The 17,952-nt window shown below is 37.7% G+C and overlaps 1 protein-coding gene across 1 annotated transcript in view; it reads right to left on the bottom strand.

Moving 5' to 3' along the window:
• CDH7 (cadherin 7) overlaps positions 1-17,952 on the bottom strand; it is a gene marked incomplete at both ends in the record, with an annotated part of 110,647 nt that overhangs the window by 57,349 nt on the left and 35,346 nt on the right. Inside the window, 2 exons of the mRNA XM_082668061.1 lie at positions 5,431-5,550; positions 9,215-9,509. Coding sequence (XP_082524187.1) covers positions 5,431-5,550; positions 9,215-9,509 — 415 coding nt within the window. The remainder of the gene's footprint in view (positions 1-5,430; positions 5,551-9,214; positions 9,510-17,952) is intronic.

The following is a 17,952-nucleotide window of genomic DNA, read 5'->3' as shown; positions in this document are numbered from 1 at the left end:
AAAAGCTGCCAATTTAAATTGTTCAAATGCTGATTCTTCCATGGACACATGTAAAAATGGTCTGTGTGTGTTATATTTCAGCCTTAAGTATAAGTTACAAGCCCACGTTATACTGTATCAGGCCTTCCCTATTCTTCACAATATTCTACAGTTCCGTAAATATTCTAGGAGTGGGGAAGAGATGAGAAAATCTTTCAATAGTTTAAGAATAACTTAAACAATATGTTACTGGTTCTCAAGATTCCAAGCTGAGTAACACTCACACCATCTTAAGCAACCTTATTGTTACTTAGTTCTAAGCAATAGCTATCAAATACATACACATATATATATACACATACACACCCCAACAATATATCAGTATTTTAAGCATTTAAATTATACTTCTTTGAGTAGGCCATTTGTTGTTATTGCTGTTGTTTTAACAATCACTTATTCTAATACACTATACTGGACGCTGTTGCTACAAGCACAGCAATACAAGGTCTAAGTAACCCTTTCACTGAACTCTTTCGGTTACCTACACACTGCTTATAGTTAATCTCTGAAACATCAAAATGACAATCAAAAGAAACATAGTCATATACCCATTTGGTTCATTGATAATTGTCTGAGACATAAATATTCTTCTTAGAGCCATAAAGATTCTATGAACGTTTCATGTCTGTTCTTCAATACTTCCCTTAACTCTAATATATAAGGCATTGAGTACTGACCTCAGTAAGACACACGGTTACCAAGCATAACAATCTTTGTCTAAGAGTTCTGGGACTTACATCTCTCTCTCTCTCTCTTTCTCTCTCTCTCTTTCTCTCTCTCTCTCTCTCTCTCCCTCCCCCTCCACCCCTCCCACCTTCCCTTTCCTCTTTGATGTTAATCATCTTTACTTGTAATACTTTTTTATACATTGAGCATTGACAATCTTGAATATTTAACTAATGGTGCATTTCATATAGATCAAATATTAGTGAAGTTCTAGCAAAATTTCTTACTCATTCAGTTTTCATTTTTAATTTCTATTCATCTCTCATTTTCCTTCCAAAATCAACATGTGTAAGTGAGTTTGTACCCTTGCACATGTATTATGATGGAGAGAGGTCCATAACATCTCAGCTAATCAGCAAAGAAAACACAGCCGCCTCATCTTCTCATGGTTTTGCTCAGCAGCGTTATTTGAAAGAAAACAGAATTATCAGGGGAGAAGTGTGGTAGTAAAAGTTACTCACTTATTTTTCACACATCTAATTGTCTCTTTACGAATGAGCCTATATATAACACTCCTCCAAAGCAAAAATCATCACAAAGTTTGCAAAGAAATGCAGGTGGCAAAGGTAATTTCCAAATACCTCAATTATTAAACATATTTTTTACAAGAATGAAATAACTGGGAGAGAAGTGAATTTAAATAAGAACATTCAAACATAATAGATTTCTAGTTCTATGGCTTTTGCTAGCTTTTTACTTTTGAGTATCAACTGTATACATTTGGAAAAGAATTCTCATACGTTGGATTTGATCTGCATTTTGCTGTATATTATATAGAGACACACACACACACACACACACACACACACACACACAGAAACTGTTTTTACTATGTCTCTGATGTGGTAAAGGCCAGTCTTGCCTAATCATAACCTTACAGTTCTGTGAGGTTTTCATGGGAGAGGATAATATTTAATTTTAAAAGTCAATAATTTTAAGCCACTTATGATGAGAAGAATATATCCTGTAACTCTTTAGAAAAGAGACTGGCTCAGATTTCTGGCTTTCTGAATAATCATTTTTCTATAGATGTACATCTGACCAGTAACCCAGAACTTTTTATTTATTTATAATCCATGTCCACAAAAAAGTATTGTGTATGAAACATCAATTTATCACTAGTATTATGCAAAAACTGTCTAGTTTTTGGTATGGGAATAAATTTTCAGATGATTTTCTTATCTCCTACCCGCCATCAATGTTTTGTTTTGCTTTTTAAAGCATATTCTGTTATCATGGAATCTCCTTAAGAATTCAGATGTGTACATTTCTGAAGTCCATTCTGAAGCTCCGGATTAGTCCCAGGAGTCTAGGCAACCACATCAGTCAGGTAACACAGGGCTGGGCTATTCATGCTGTCGGGTTCAAGATACATTAGATGTACAGGTGAATCTCTTCCAATAAGTTTGTATTCTTTTCTAAATTTTCTAAGACTTGTGTTATTTGGTTTCTCTACCTCTACGTGAAGCATATAACAGAACCATAAAAACATGGAGAAGAGCCAACAATAGTAGAGATGGAAGCTTCTGGATCATCAAAGGATTACAGAGCTGGCATCAAATAAAGAGTCGCTGAGGAAGGGACTGTCGTTACATCCCCTCACTCTTGTGAGAGGATGTCCTGAGGAAGCCCTGACAGGAGTGAAAGTCCTCTACACCGTGAGCCATGCCACAGGATGGAACGTGCATGAAGGGTGTATTTAGAGACGAGGGCTTTGTTACAACTGTATTACTTACCTAAAGCTAGGATGTAACAAGTATGCATGTAATCTCTAACGCAGGCACCATAGAGTCACACCTCTATGTTTAAGAAAGAACTCCTAAATGACAAGTGATATTTGACACCCCAACCATTTTTCAAGGCCAACTTCATGGCCCTGTGGTCTGTGCAGTCACACACTGTCCCCATGTTTGGTTTCTGCTCTGCTGATGACGTCTGAAATCCTACTAATTTTAGAACAAGAAGCCTGCACTTTCATTTCAAATAGCAAATTATGTAGCCAGTCCTGCCATATATGAAATAGATTGACAAACTGGATCTATTTGCTTGTAGGTTACAGACTAGATAAACACATTAGAATAATTCTCAACTCCCTGTGAATTTGGGGACATTATGAAGCTAGGTGATGAGATTTTTTTTTTTTTACATCTTTATTGGAGTATAATTGCTTTACAATGGTGTGTTAGTTTCTGCTTTATAACAAAGTGAATCAGTTATACATATACATATGTTCCCATATCTCTTCCCTCTTGTGTCTCCCTCCCTCCCACCCTCCCTATCCCACCCCTCTAGGTGGTCACAAAGCACCTAGCTGATCTCCCTGTGCTATGCAGCTGCTTCCCACTAGCTATCTACCTTACGTTTGGTAGTGTATATATCTTTGCAGTCCTTTTAATGCTACACTATCTTGTTTCTAGTGCCATTCTCTTTGCTTGCTGAATTGTCAACGTTGTTTTTTGCAGCTACTCACATCCTGGCTTTGTGGACTGAGAAATTAATGTAGAATATACACTTACCCTCTGGTCATGTGGCCTGTAAGTGTGCTCAGAGATGTTAGCCAGGCTAAGTTAATGATATGTGATTAACAAATAGTAATGGTTATTATTAATATTACTAATATTACTCCTTTTTAAAAAAGAAATTAGAAGTTAAACTTTCAGAGATGTATTTAACAGTGATTTCCTAGGCCTATTTTATATAATCTTGATTTAACATATTTTCAGCATTTTTCCTGTCAAAAGTTTTACATTCTTCTCAAAAGGCCTTAGATTTGGAGATGTGGGAAATAATGTTATTTCTTACATAGGTAAGAATCATACATCAACTAAGGAAGACTACCTCAAACTGTCTGCACAGCTTTTCATGCTTGTAAGGCCTGAAAATTCTCCATCCATTTTTGTCAGAAAAATAGAATTCCATTTTTTTTTGCGGGGGGGGGGAATGCATTCTCTATATTATGATAGCAGAGAGGACACAACAATTCCTAGAATACCTCTGCACAAATGACTATAAGAAAGAGAAGTCCCAATGATTACCATGATTACAGCGTTAAAAACTCTTAACCGAAACAAAATTAAATGAAACTTTACCTCCTGTAATACACGGTCCTTGAGATTGAAAATTAAAATTAAGTTTGAAGTACTAATCATGTGATGCCATGACACAGACTATTGTCCAGCTGCTCAACAGGTGAGGTCTTACCTACACAGGGCCTATGAAACACCTATTGTCTTACAGCAAAGCTAAAATCACAAGCCAATCATTAGTAGCAGCAAAATATTTAACCCTTGGCATTAGTACATGCTATTTTTGAACAGGTTATATAATGCAGGAGGTATACAATTTGTGAGCAAATTGTCAGAAACTTGTCAATGTCTTTCTAGGCTGCAAAGAGTAGATATAGAAGGGAATGGGTGGGTGTCTGAATTTAGGTTCTCAGATCTATCATTAAATCAACCACGAGCACAACTTCTACATTCCCAGGATTCAGATCATAAACCAGATACTTTCATTTACTTCTCCTTCAATACTCGCTGAATCAGAACTATTTCTCCTCTATCAGACTTTCTAGGCAGCTTCCAGACTTTATCACAACATTGGTAAAAAAAATGTGCCACAGCCTCTATGAAAATTCTAATGAATGATGAGCTCGCAGCGAATTTACTCGTCTGTTTTTGCACAACTGTTATTCTCAAAAGACACTTAAAATGTTTATCCCCCCCAGTGATTTGAGAATGATTTGATATTGCCATTTTTTATAATATGAAAAACAGGGTAAGTGGCATTAAAATATTCATTTAGGATCATAAGTACTATCAAATTTTCAAAATCACAAACTTGCTATTTGAGGAAGAATTATTCTCCATGATAAAGGCAAAATTATTAAAATATAGAGAAATTTTGGATTTTCACAGTGATGAAGAAAACCAATGGCTCACACCCACCCATCTTCGCACCTGCCCACACTTCCCTATACCCAGAGCCAGAGGAGCAGAATAGATAAAATATTATTTTATAACCAAGAAAATAGTGCTCCAAATTATAGTCTTACGGTATATAAACTATTTCATCTTCAAAACAAAACAGAATATCTAGCCAAACAACCACATATTGTATCCAGGCAGCTTTGCAATTCATAATTTTTTTTCTGAAATTAAAAGTCATTTAGTTTTTGATTTAGCAGATCATCATCCTAAGTGTTATGTTTCAACTAATTTCCCTGAGAAAAACTAGCCCCTGGAAGGACAAGCTGAACCTAGTACATATTCTACTGCATGGCAAGGAGATTTTGCTTAAGATTTAAATTTTACTGTGTGTAATTCCTATGTGAATTAATTAAAGAAAACAAAGCAAAAAACATTTACAGATGAATGATGAACATTTTCTTATATAGTCAAGAGGTAACAGCTGAAACACTTTTCAATATCTAATATTTTGTTTAATTTTGGTAGGAATACTGATAAATGGAATAAAATATTCTTAAAATGTGCTAATATCTCTATAAATAATATGCTGTTTATTACCATGGTACACATATTGAGAGAACCACAGTAAAAATAGTGTCTGTTATCAATTCCAACTATACTGAATAAAAATAACTATTATTAATTCTATGCCAAGATATAAATGATGACTTTACAAAGAGAGTTGCATGTCAATTGTTACCTGTCTTTGGCTCCACTGAGAAGTATGGCTGTCCTTGCAGGATACTGTAGACCACTCGGGCGCTGTTGCCGTACGTAGGATCATCGGCATCCGTTGCTGTCACTTGTACCACTGAGGTGCCTACGTGCCAATCCCAAAACCAATGAGTTAAAAACTCCCAAATGCCACAAAACATAAGAACTCACAAAACGCTAAAGATTCCACACTAGATTTGTTTCTCATTTTTCTTATTCTAAGGTACATGAAAAATTGATATCATATTTTATTTTTTGCCTAAGACAAACCCCAAAAGATGATAAATGATAATTCATCCTTCAGAAATATTTAAGGGACATGAAAATATGTTGGCAAAAAAATAAGACTGATGGTGCAAGTTAGGCAGGGATATATATTCAGAAGTGGATGGGACTCAAATTTTAGGCATCTCATCCATCAGGGTTGGGTAATAAATTTTCATCAAGAGCAATCTCTATAAGTCTCAATCACTGTCTAGAAGGCAGCATGACAAATACTAACATCGTGACCCTCAAATCACTGAGGCAACCTCACTGCTGTAGCAAAGTAAAGCCAGACAGAAACTGAAACTTCATTAACTGAATAAAGCATATTCAGTTGATACATTTAACTGGATATTAAGTGGCTACTGTGTCTCTTCCTGTAGTAGTTTTATTTTTCATTTGTTTTCACTGATTTAAAAACAAAAGCATGAAATGAAAGTTTAAACCAAACCCTCCCAAAGGAGAAAAAGCATAGCAACTTGAAAAATCACAACATTGGTTGTTTTTCTACATTTCATATGATAGAATGTCATATTGCTTCTTCCTTTTGCTATGCATTCACTTATTCCATATGGAAGGCATTTAGTGGGATCTGTTCTTTTTATTTCCATTTGGAATATCATCTTAAAAATATCAGCTGCTCACATTTGCTTAGTTTAAATATTTAAGCATATGCTATTTTATCATTTATGACACAGCTGATGGGGATGGGACAAATCCCTTTCTGTATTCTTTTAAGGTTCAAGTTGGTTTCTAATAAATTCTTGAAAATATGGTATTTTTAGTCTAACATCTCTTTTAGATATATTCCTATGTAGATCTCCCTCTCTAAATGCCTTAAATAAGTCACCAATACCCATCTTATAATTACAAGTCTATTCTCTTTTCCAGATTATGATTTCCCTTACCAATTCTATTTTCTTTCAGATTGGGTGGAAAATTTGAATATGTATGTGTGTGTTGTGTATACACACACACACACATTTTGTAAATTCGGAAGTTTTATTTTTTTTATTTGATAGACTTAGGAGATTGCGCTCTATGGACGCTTGGTAGGACCAAACAGTGAATGATGTATATTTAAAAGTCTTTTTAACAATTAGATTTTGACTATTTTAAAATGTTAGAATCAATGACTTTGATGTTCTCTATTTCCTCTATAAGGAAATAGAGAACATCTTTACAGCACCATCGTTACAGCAATATTTATTCTCGTGATATGGTTAAGTACCGATTTCCTACTTCACTGGAAAAGAAAACACCTTGAAACAAACAAAATAATGAAAGCTATACTTCAGTAAATTTTGTTGTGTATAATTTTTTCTGAAGTGTTCGTTGAATAATTTATACACACGCACAGGCACACAGACATATACAAACACACATGCGCGCACACACACACACACTTGTATTGTCACGCTTATCTATGCTCTTCTGGCAACAAATAAGAGATCCCAGGGACTTATGAGTGTGTTTCAAATCTTAGTTAGTTCTCAATGAAAAAAAAAAAAAAGTAGGCCTGAATAATAAATACTGAAAACTTGTGTTGTATATACCATACTATTCACTGGCTATTATAACTATTTGGTTAGAATTAAACACTTTGATAAGCTGTCACTATAAGTCCATAGGATACATTTTATGTAGACATTTATTGTTCTTAGCTCAAATTTTGATATTAACCAAGTGACCTCAATTAGTGTCAAGTAAATCCTGAAGACACAGAGAAATCATTTTCTAAAAAGTTCTGAACCTGTTGGAATCAAATAACTAAAATAACTTACACATGCACATAATAATCATGCTGTTTGATATCAGAGTGGTACCACTGGAACCAAAACTACAGTGCATTATTCAGCCTCTAGAACAAAAAGCTCACAGTAATCCAATTTGCACTGCTGGGTTCTACACAGGAAAGGAAAACCTTAGCAAGCCCATGAAGAATGCCCAAAATGCCCAGGAGAATTACGGCATTGAACTGAATTGCTTCAACACACCTAAAAACCTCCTGTTTTTCTAAACATTACTACTTTGGAGAGGACAACGTGCCTTCTCTTTTCTCTAAAACCTCCCAAATCTTGTTGCTGCTGGTGTCATCATCGTTGTTGTTTTTGTCATTATACAAGAGCAGCAGGAAGCACTCTGAAGGAGTGGACAGTATTGAGAAAGTGTGAATAAGCCTGTTTGGTCAAAGAAATATTTACACGGAAGATAATTATAGTGAGGTGCTGCCACTGCAGCTCAGAACTTTTCCTGTCCGCAAGCATCGATTCCTCTGGCTTATTTTCAGTTGTATTTCTTTAGCAGCTTGAGCCATGGTCCCAAAATAATGTTCCCTCTCCAATCTGACTGGAACAGAAATTTAGGGTCACTAAATTGGGCACATGTAATACACATCTTTGCAACTCCACTCCCCAGCATGGCAGATGTGTGGATCGAAAGCTGGAATGAACGTACTGACTTTTATTTAAAGTAAAACGATCAATCAATCAATCAAGTAAAACAAATCAAAGACTTGAGTTGAAATACGTGTTAAAATACAAGTTCGATTATTATTTTAAATAAACTTCCCCCTTCAATACTATAAACAACACGAAATAAAAGATATAAATCAACTGGTCTCTATTCCAGCTCCATCATTTTTTTTTTTTTTTGTAAGATCATCCATACCTAAATTACATACTGGCTGAAAACTATTCCAAAGGTACCTAAATCAGTGGAATTTAAAAGACAGTTTAATAGTATTTGAAATACAGTATATGCTAAAGGTAATTTACTTTCCATTTTTCCAGTAATGGAGCAACGTCAAAAGGCCTTTGAGTAAAACAGCCTTCATTATTCTTTTATATATCTCACACTGAGTATCACTTTACCATTATTATAAATTCAGTATAAATTTTCATGCATTTAAATTTTTGGAGAAATCACAAAAAGATTAGTGGTGGCAGGTGGATGGACATTTACAGGTTCAAGCATACTCTGTAAGGAAATAGACCAGCTGGTTCTAATATTAGCCTAGCTACACTGCTGGCCTTGCCTGATACCCTGGCCCCAGAGAGATGCTTAGAATAGTGAATTCTTATTTTAACATGGGGAGAAAGGAAAAGTAATAGATCATCACAGGGCTGTGTCTAGAATGATTTTTTTTTTTTGGTTTGATAATTTTATTGTGTTTTTTTTTAAACTTCTTAGGCATAATTTGAATCATTTTTTAATTTTAAATATTAAATTGAAAAGGGATTGTAAGACCTATGTAATTTCTTGAAGACACTGAGACAGGTGTGTAAAAGGAAGAATTTCCTAATTTTCCGTATAAATAAAATAATGTGTCAAAAAATAGAATTTGGATACTGGCTACTAACACATCTCAAATATTCCCCTCACACTAAATGGCAACGTCTACACAAATGCTAATGTGATTTCTTCCCCAGTATTTATGGTGATTTAATTTTAAATACAAACCTCCTAAAATCAGATGGTACAAGACCAACTTGCTCTTTACTTACCCACAGGAGACATTTCGGGAACTCCGGCAGTGTACGGGCCATCCAGGAATTTAGGTTCGTTGTCATTGATGTCCTGAATCTTGATGACGAACTCCGACTCGGGCTCCACGGGCTTGTTGGTTAGCCGGTCCAGCGCCTGGGCGCGGAGGGTGTAGTAGGCCTGCTCCTCGCGGTCAAGCCTCTTGGTGGCATGAATATCCCCCGTGTTCTCATCAATAATGAAAATGGAACTTGCCCCTTCGCCTGACAAGATGTATTTGATGGAACCATCTCCTTTATCAACATCAGAGTGAAGCTGGTGAAAAATTCATGTGAGATGAGATTAACTTACAAGCGAGTCAGCGATATGGAGAATATGTCAACATAATTCTTATGTCAGGCAGCAGCATATGAAATTTTACTGTTCTTGGAAAGATAAGCGGACGCGTTTTGTGCACAACGGAAACGGCTATTAGAATGTGTTAGCTTGCACTTGTGAGCAAGACATTTCATTTCTTCCTGTAAACAGTCTCATTTCCAAAGGAATTTTATACCATTCCCAAAGTTAGGAACTCGTTGTAGTGTTATTTGTGATTTGGTCTGTCCTTGCCAGTTTTAGCCATCTTCTTTGACCAGAGCAGACATTCAGTAACCATGCATAATTGGTTGATTTGATCGTATTCCAAGCAAAGGGACTTGCTATAGAACATTTGTAACTTTAGATCTAATATATTCTTTAATCTGCTTAGAAATCGCCACATCCTTTAAGGGTGCCCTTCCCTCCCAACTCCCACAACTTTTCAGGATTATTAAGGATGGATAGATGTCCAGTCACTAAATTGATCTCCAAATCCTGTTCTATATTTTAAAATTTGAAGCTGTAAAAGAAAAATTACACTGCTCTCTGAAGTACGAATTTTAAATCAATATGTGCCTGAGACTTCAACTAAAACCTTTCTTGAAATACCAAGAACAGCATTAGATTTGCATGATTAACCCCGGCTACGGCTCAGGGGCAGCCCCTACTGATTTGCATTTCATATCTGGAACTGTCCCTTCTGTATGTCAGAACATTATGTTGAACAGAGGAACCTGAGGAAACTCAGAAATAATTACATATTTCCCTGAACTTCATAACCTGAGAAATACAGTGCTCAATCTGTAATTTCAACAATCTTTCATCCTCTATAACCGCCGTGATTCTGGACTGCAATTAATACAAACGCAAATACCCAATTTACCAAATAACAAGGCTGTTCACTGCCCTGCAGAACTACGTTTGCATTCTTTGAAAGACAAGGTTCAAAAAATATAAGATATGGGAAACTTAGGCAAGTGGACGCTCAGTCCATTTCCATCCTTAGCTGTTGAGGATACTGCTTCTGTACTACGAACTCTAAGTGATTCTTCCATCGCACTGTAACAGCTATGTTTATACTCGGCTTCAGAATACTTAAATACCTGATTTATCCTTTAGTTTCTGTACTTTTCAGTTAGGACGAAATGATACAAAAAAATTAATTTCTGGCACAAGTTTTACTTTAGCTTTGTTCAGTGTGGAACACTCTGCGGCATGATTTTCCAGCATACGGAGAAGTTGTATTCTTGAAATGTAATGAATTATTTAATTTTCTTAAGTCATTCTCAGGGTGACTATTACATACATATCTCCCTCTAATTTAAGACGAAGCAAGCTAAGAATTACTATAGTTTGAATTACTGAGCACTCCTATGTGCCAGGAACTACTGCTAATGTTCTCTACATAGTAACTCATTCCACGCTTACACTGACTGACTTTATTATCCCTTTAACACATGAGGAAACTGAGGCAGACCAAGTACTTTGCTGGTCATGCTGCCAGCTCTCCATGACAGAGCTAGAAGAACGAAAACCATTAGGCTGGTGGAAAGCCCATCCTCCGCTCCCCACAATGGGGATCCTGCCTCTGGGGGAGAAGCTGTGTCCTGTGAGGTGAGGACATTAAAGTTGCCACAAAGGAGAACTCAGGGCAGAAGGGTACAGACAACCACTCCCACCTCATCACTCCCCAAATCTCAAAGACGCTCAGTGTTTCCAGGGGTTTCCATCAACACGTTTTATGATGCACCAGAAGGGACCTTTCCTGACGTTACAGAAAAGCAATAAACCACATTCAACAACACAGAGCAAAGACTTGAGTCCAGAGACAAATGCAGATTATAGGTGAAAGTAAGTTGCTTTTCAGCAGCTAATACCTCAAGTATTCCCCCTTACACACACTTCTCACAGTCATTCTCCCAACCCCTCCTCGCCCTTGATGACCACAAACATACAGAAGTTATACACAGGCTGCGTCTTTAATCAAAGGTTTGCTATCTCTCTAAATATCACTAGGGGCTCCCATTTATAGGACCAGCCCTTATGATTCATTAAACTAATTCCTATCAACTGACTGCTGGCTTCACAGCGTGGGGATACCATGTATTCCTGGGGTATTCAGGTAAGGGAAAGAGGATGCATTCCTTTCAATACAGAATGTACATGAAATCCTGACTGATCTCCAGCCTGAGCTCTGATGCCGTATCTGACGTTATGCGGTATCGCTAGTTATTCTCCATTACTGACAGCGTAAGAACTTAAAGGTAAAAAAGGTTCATACTGGGCTTCCCTGGTGGCGCAGTGGTTGAGAGTCCGCCTGCCGATGCAGGGGACACGGGTTCGTGCCCCGCTCCGGGAGGATCCCACATGCCGCGGAGCGGCGGCGCCCGTGAGCCATGGCCGCTGAGCCTGCGCGTGCGGAGCCTGTGCTCCGCAACGGGAGAGGCCACAACAGTGAGAGGCCCGCGTACCAAAAAAAAAAAAAAAAACAAGGTTCATACTGCTTGTTTTTCCACTTCTTCAAGGATCAGAATTCTTCTCTTCTACCTCTAACTGCCACCACCATCACTGCCCGCCCCCAACCCACACAGACACACCCACACATCTATTGCAGGAGCCCCGAAATCTACCACCCTCCCCATCACTGACACTTTTCTCTCAGCTGGGACCATCACTAGGCTTGTAACCACTGCTAAAATTCACGAGCATAAAACTGCTATGAGTCTCGACTCGGTGTCCTTGCAAGGTTAGTGGAAGCATCTGCAGTTGAAAAGTGGAGGACCAACTCTGGAATGTCAAGATGGATACACACATAATTATCAGATGATGCAGACACTGAATCTGTGAGGCTACACCCACGATACTATCCTTAATACGTGGGGTGAAACCCCATGCTGTTAGGAAAAACTATTATCCTTCTGTGCTGAAAAAGCATGCTCAGAAAAGAAAAATGCTGCAAGTGTAGAAGGACTGAATGGCATTCTTAAGTTAAGACACGTGTCTATGTAGCCCCACCCTTACCCCCCGCCAAATGCACACACACACTCATGCACAGTCTTTATCAATGATGATTATGGAATAGAGTAGGACTCTCCACAGTGAAAACCTCTGGCCAGGAAAAAAAAATTCTGCGGTCCCACAATATGGTAAGTGAGCAAATAAGTAATAAATGAAAAACACAATAAAAAACAACGATTTGCACTCTATTTGGGGCAGAGTAGAATTCATGTTGTTATGTCTATTTCACTTGCCAATATCCTTGTAAACATGATCTTGTAACTCATCTAAACAATAACAACAAAATCTTCATTAATCACCAGACAAAACTCACTTGTACTGTGTCCCTAAATCCTTTTCGAAATATTTGTTGTGACTCCAAAGTAAATATTTACATTAAATATATAAATTGTTTTTTGTTGTTGGCAAATGAGCACAAACAGTAAGGAGCACAGCCCTCTTAGCTGAGTCCAGCTCATGATAAGGCAAAAGAATAAGCAGGGAGGAGATCTAAGTATTACGCGAATCCAATGTCACTATGCCAGCACCTGTACGGTAACAATGTAAGAAACATGAAACTGTTGGACTGAGTTATAACCTACACAGGCCAGGATGCAAAGCATACTTCACATACACCTAAGTATATTCTGTTTAGTCATCTGTTATGGCTCCATCATCCCCCGCTCGAAGGAATACGCGCTCGTTACCTCTAACGTATCAACCCATTCTCCAGTCCCTCTGAACAATCATGCTAACTTGGAATCTTCAAATCTTTCACTTGGGCTATCACAAAGCTCCCCAGTTATTTTCCACTTTTAATAACTCACATCATCGAGGCTGTTATAGTGCACGTCAGAAATGATCTCCCTAAAACATGCACTGAATTGTGTCACACCCCTCATCAAATAATTGCTCCCCATGGGCTCTGGGTTTAACTCCAAATCCTAAGCGCTCGGCTCCGTGTGGCCATGTGCCATCTCCCCAGTCTCTCTTTCCTACCACATCCCAGAGGGCCCTCTGTGTCCCAGGCAAGTGGGTCTAGTTACCACTGCCTGAGCAGAGCAAGCATCTCCCATCTTTTCCAGACACATCCTCCATCATCTTACCCACCAACTGACAACCAACTCTACTTAATCCAAGTTCCCTCTTACTGAAGCCTTAACAATCCTAGTTTTCCCACATGGCATGTTGTTTGAATTTCTATGACAAAATGCTTTTAATTCTGCTTTATAATGAAAATCTGGTTTAGTTGTTTTCCTACGCAATCCCAATCCCGTCTTTAATGTATAAACTCCTTAAGAGCTGGGTTCTTTTTATCACCATATTCCACATTCTGAATAAAAAATTTGTTGCAGTGAATTTAGTAAATTTTTAATCCACACTGTAAAACAGGAGTGCTTGTTTTATTTCAATTTCTATCCTTTTAAGTTTTAATAGCACTAAGTAAAAAGAAAACAAACTAAACAAAACAACATCCTGTATCTCTGGTTTGTCCTCCCCAATCCTCTGAACCGCCGAGATGGAGTTCAGATACCTTGTTTTCTATGCCCAGGGTAACTTCTGCATTGGTACCTTTGTGTTCCCCAAGAGACAGAGCCCTGGAGAGACAGACATGCTTTCTTATTCCTGTTTTCCTAAGTCTTATACAGTACTTCACACACACACACACAGGTGATTAAGGAGGGTTTGATAGACTCTTGGATGTCCTCAGATGGCAGAATCTCATGTCCTTGATTAATTTTTTAATCCACCATTTATCTTTTACATTTAAGATTGTAAAGAGAAAAACTAAAAACAGATCAATGCACTGCAGTTCCGACAATTTTCTTACATTTATTTAATCAACTAGAACCTGATATGAACTACCTGATCTAGCACTTGCGATCCATCTGCTTAAAAAGTCTGAAAATGGAGAATATTCCTCAATTTAGCAAAGACTGAGGTAAAAAAAAAAAAAAGACTGAGGGAAAAAAAATCAATTCAATATATTGACCAACTTTTCTTCCCTCTATGAACGTCTTCAACTCTGCCTGTTATCTGATCTTACTGCTGATCTTGTCTTTACTCTCCTAGTTCCCCTCCTCTATATTTATTTACTTTATTTTATTTTATTTTTTGCGGTACGCGGGCCTCTCACTGTTGTGGCCTCTCCCGTTGCGGAGTACAGGCTCCGGATGCGCAGGCTCAGCGGTCATGGCTCACGGGCCCAGCCGCTCCGTGGCATGTGGGATCTTCCCGGACCGGGGCACGAACCCGTGTCCCCTGCATCGGCAGGCGGACTCTCAAACACTGCGCCACCAGGGAAGCCCCCCCTCCTCTATAAAATGGAGATAGAAATGCCTGTACTTGGACTTCACTGAACAATTGTGACAACTACTTGAGATATTGCAGTAGGATGTGATTCGTAAAGATAAATTACTATAATGTCAGGACTGTACTTTGTAAAGCAATTATACTCCAATAAAGATGTTAAAATTTTTTTAAAATAGTTATTCATAAAAAAAGAATACAGACATAAGATGAAACTATTGGGACAGAGACAACGTTTATCATGAAAGTCTTGACACTAAAAATATAAAACTACACAAAAGCCTCTGTGATCCTCACTGAATATATACGATGGAAATAGTGTTATATTCAATTTTTCTATAACGAACAATTTGAATAAGAAAAATGCATTATTATACTACTATATTTGTGTACAGGAACGGAGTAATGAGGGCTAAACAAAAAATACGCATATGTTCCTTTGAACACCATGTTAATCCACCTGAGAATGATTTATACTGAATATTAGGCAAAAGATTTCTAAGGTAAATTCTCTACCACTGATTTACTTATTATAGATTCTTGATTTTTTTAAGTTTAAAAATATATTACAGATTGTTAGAACTCATGCATTTTACTTTTGCTAAACTTGTACAAGGTTAAAATTATAAGTATAGAGGGCAGATTTAAACAATAATTAGCAGAAATAAAACTGCTTGAATATACACATTACATGCAAGTTTTCTTTTCTCATTATGCTTTTTAATAGATATTTTCCACATGCCATTGGATACCATGTAATTATCAAGCTGTTGAAGAAATATTACAGATGAAAACAAGTGTATGAGTAACTTTTTTTTTCTGGTTGAAGTATTCCTAATTTATAATTATCATTGTGGTCCAGGGTAATGGAACACAATTTACTTGTGAAGCATCTTGGAGGAAGATGTGTGGTTTAAGAAGTATAGGTATTAATTATTACACATAGAATAATAAAGGAAAGGGAAACAATTCAGGAAGTACTTAGGTAAGGTTAAAACTGCCAAGAAAATCTCATTTCTTTTCTTTTTTTTTTTAACCAATAGTAAATTTTAAAAAGGAGGGACTTCTATGATTATTTTTATCCTCAGGAAAAGTTCACACTAACTCAATGGCAATAAACAGTCATTCTGGGGTCTCAGTACATACTGAGTAGCGGTGGTACAGATGCTAGGTCCGTGCAAAGCAACCAGAAGTATGGCTACTGAATCTCCACTCCGCTTATCTTGCTGCCTTGATCGCACTTAAATCCCAGTTTATCCCTTGTTATAGATCAGCATCCTAAATGTCCGCCTAGCCTTGAACCCTGAAGTGAGGATAAAATGAAGTAATGCATTTGGAAGTATTTTGTAAAATGTCACTTTCTATCCATATGTAAGTCCACAAAGAGCTGTACAATGAAAGTACCTGCCCTTCCTTAGTGGGGGAAATCTTGCTTTTGTTTGAAAAAGTTCTACATTTCTGTCTAAGGCATGGTTACTCGGAGCTTCACGTGAAGAGCCATGTCTTTTTCACCAGGGACTGACAGATAGGAGCTCAGAGAAGCATTTTCCATTCCACACAGCTACGTGCAACTCCCTAAAGGCTGCACAGCACTTGTCCTCCCCTCGTCTTCTCTCGGGTTGCTGCCTCCAGGCCACATCCAAAACTTTCAGCCAACTTAAAAAATCTGCGTGGAGTCAAATTATTACTGATCAAAACTCCTCGTGGGCTAATTTAATCGTGAGAACATCGTGTCTCCGATTCACGGCTCCCATCTACTGCCTCGCTCACTTCCTTCCAAACGCCAAGTCGTAAACCAGAAGCAGTTAGAAAGCAAACCCCTGGAAAGCTTCAGCTTTCTTCGCAGGAGGAAGAAAAATTTGCTTTTTCTGCAAATATATGTCACAGGAGGCCAGAGCACTGCTACGGAAAGAGCAGTCCCGGGACTGGGTGCTATCAGTCTAAGTCAAGGTGAGTATGGAAACTGAGAAGAAGGGCTTAGCAACTTTCACAGTCATTTTACAGAGTAATTTAATGTCTCTTGAGCCCAATAATAATAATGAAAACAGGGGGATTTAATTTTTTAATATAAGCAATTCATTTTTAATGCAGCAGCAAAATTATTAGGAGGTCAAAACGAAGTATGTCCTGAGTTCTTAAAAACCAAGAAGCTTGCACACAAACAGCAACAATATAAAACTTGGTCCTTCACCACAGATCTGTTGAGAAGAACTGGGTCAGTGGAGAAAACCCTACGTGAAAGCTCTTTTGAATGTCTGTAGGCAGTCACCAGTCTAAAACTCTTTTCCTGTCCTAATATCAGGGAAGACTAGAAGACACTGGCCTCCATGGAGGTACAGGGCATTCTGAAGAGACCATCCTTAAGATGGGCACAGATGTTTTGCACATGGCATTCTGGAGAAGGCATTCACATATATGTCGCAGAGGATGATAGCATCACGTAGTTGGCAAAGTATTTCCTGAAGTCTTCTGCACTGCATGGCCTTGTGCGTTCAAAAACAGAAACAGTAACAGTTAAAACAATGGAAATATAATTTTGAAGTCTACTTCTGGGGGAGAAAACTTCAACACTCATCTGACTTAAGAAGAGAATATTCTATTTGCAAACAAAGCAACTGACAACGGATTAATCTCCAAAACATATAAATAGCTCACACAGCTCAATACCAAAAAAAACCAAACAACCCAATCAAAAAACGCATGGAAAATCTAAATAGACATTTCTCTAAAGACGACATACGGATGGCCAACAAACACATGAAAAGATGTTCAACATCGCTAATTATTAGAGAAATGCAAATCAAAACTACAATGAGGTATCACCTCACACCAGTCACAATGGCCATCATCAAAAAAATCTACAAACGATAAATGCTGAAGAGGGTGTGGAGAAAAGGGAACCCTCTTGCATTGTTGGTGGGAATGTAAATTGATACAGCCACTATGGAGAACAGTATGGAGGTTCCTTAAAAAACTGAAACTAGAACCTACCATACGACCCAGCAATCCCACTCCTGGGCATATACTGTATCTGGAGAAAACCAAAATTTGAAAGGTTGCATGAACCCTGATGTTCATTGCAGCATTATTTACA

Source organism: Grampus griseus (genome assembly GCF_964374135.1).
Source record: "Grampus griseus genome assembly, chromosome: 12".
Lineage (NCBI taxonomy): Eukaryota > Metazoa > Chordata > Mammalia > Artiodactyla > Delphinidae > Grampus > Grampus griseus.
This window is presented reverse-complemented; position numbering and strand designations above follow the sequence as displayed.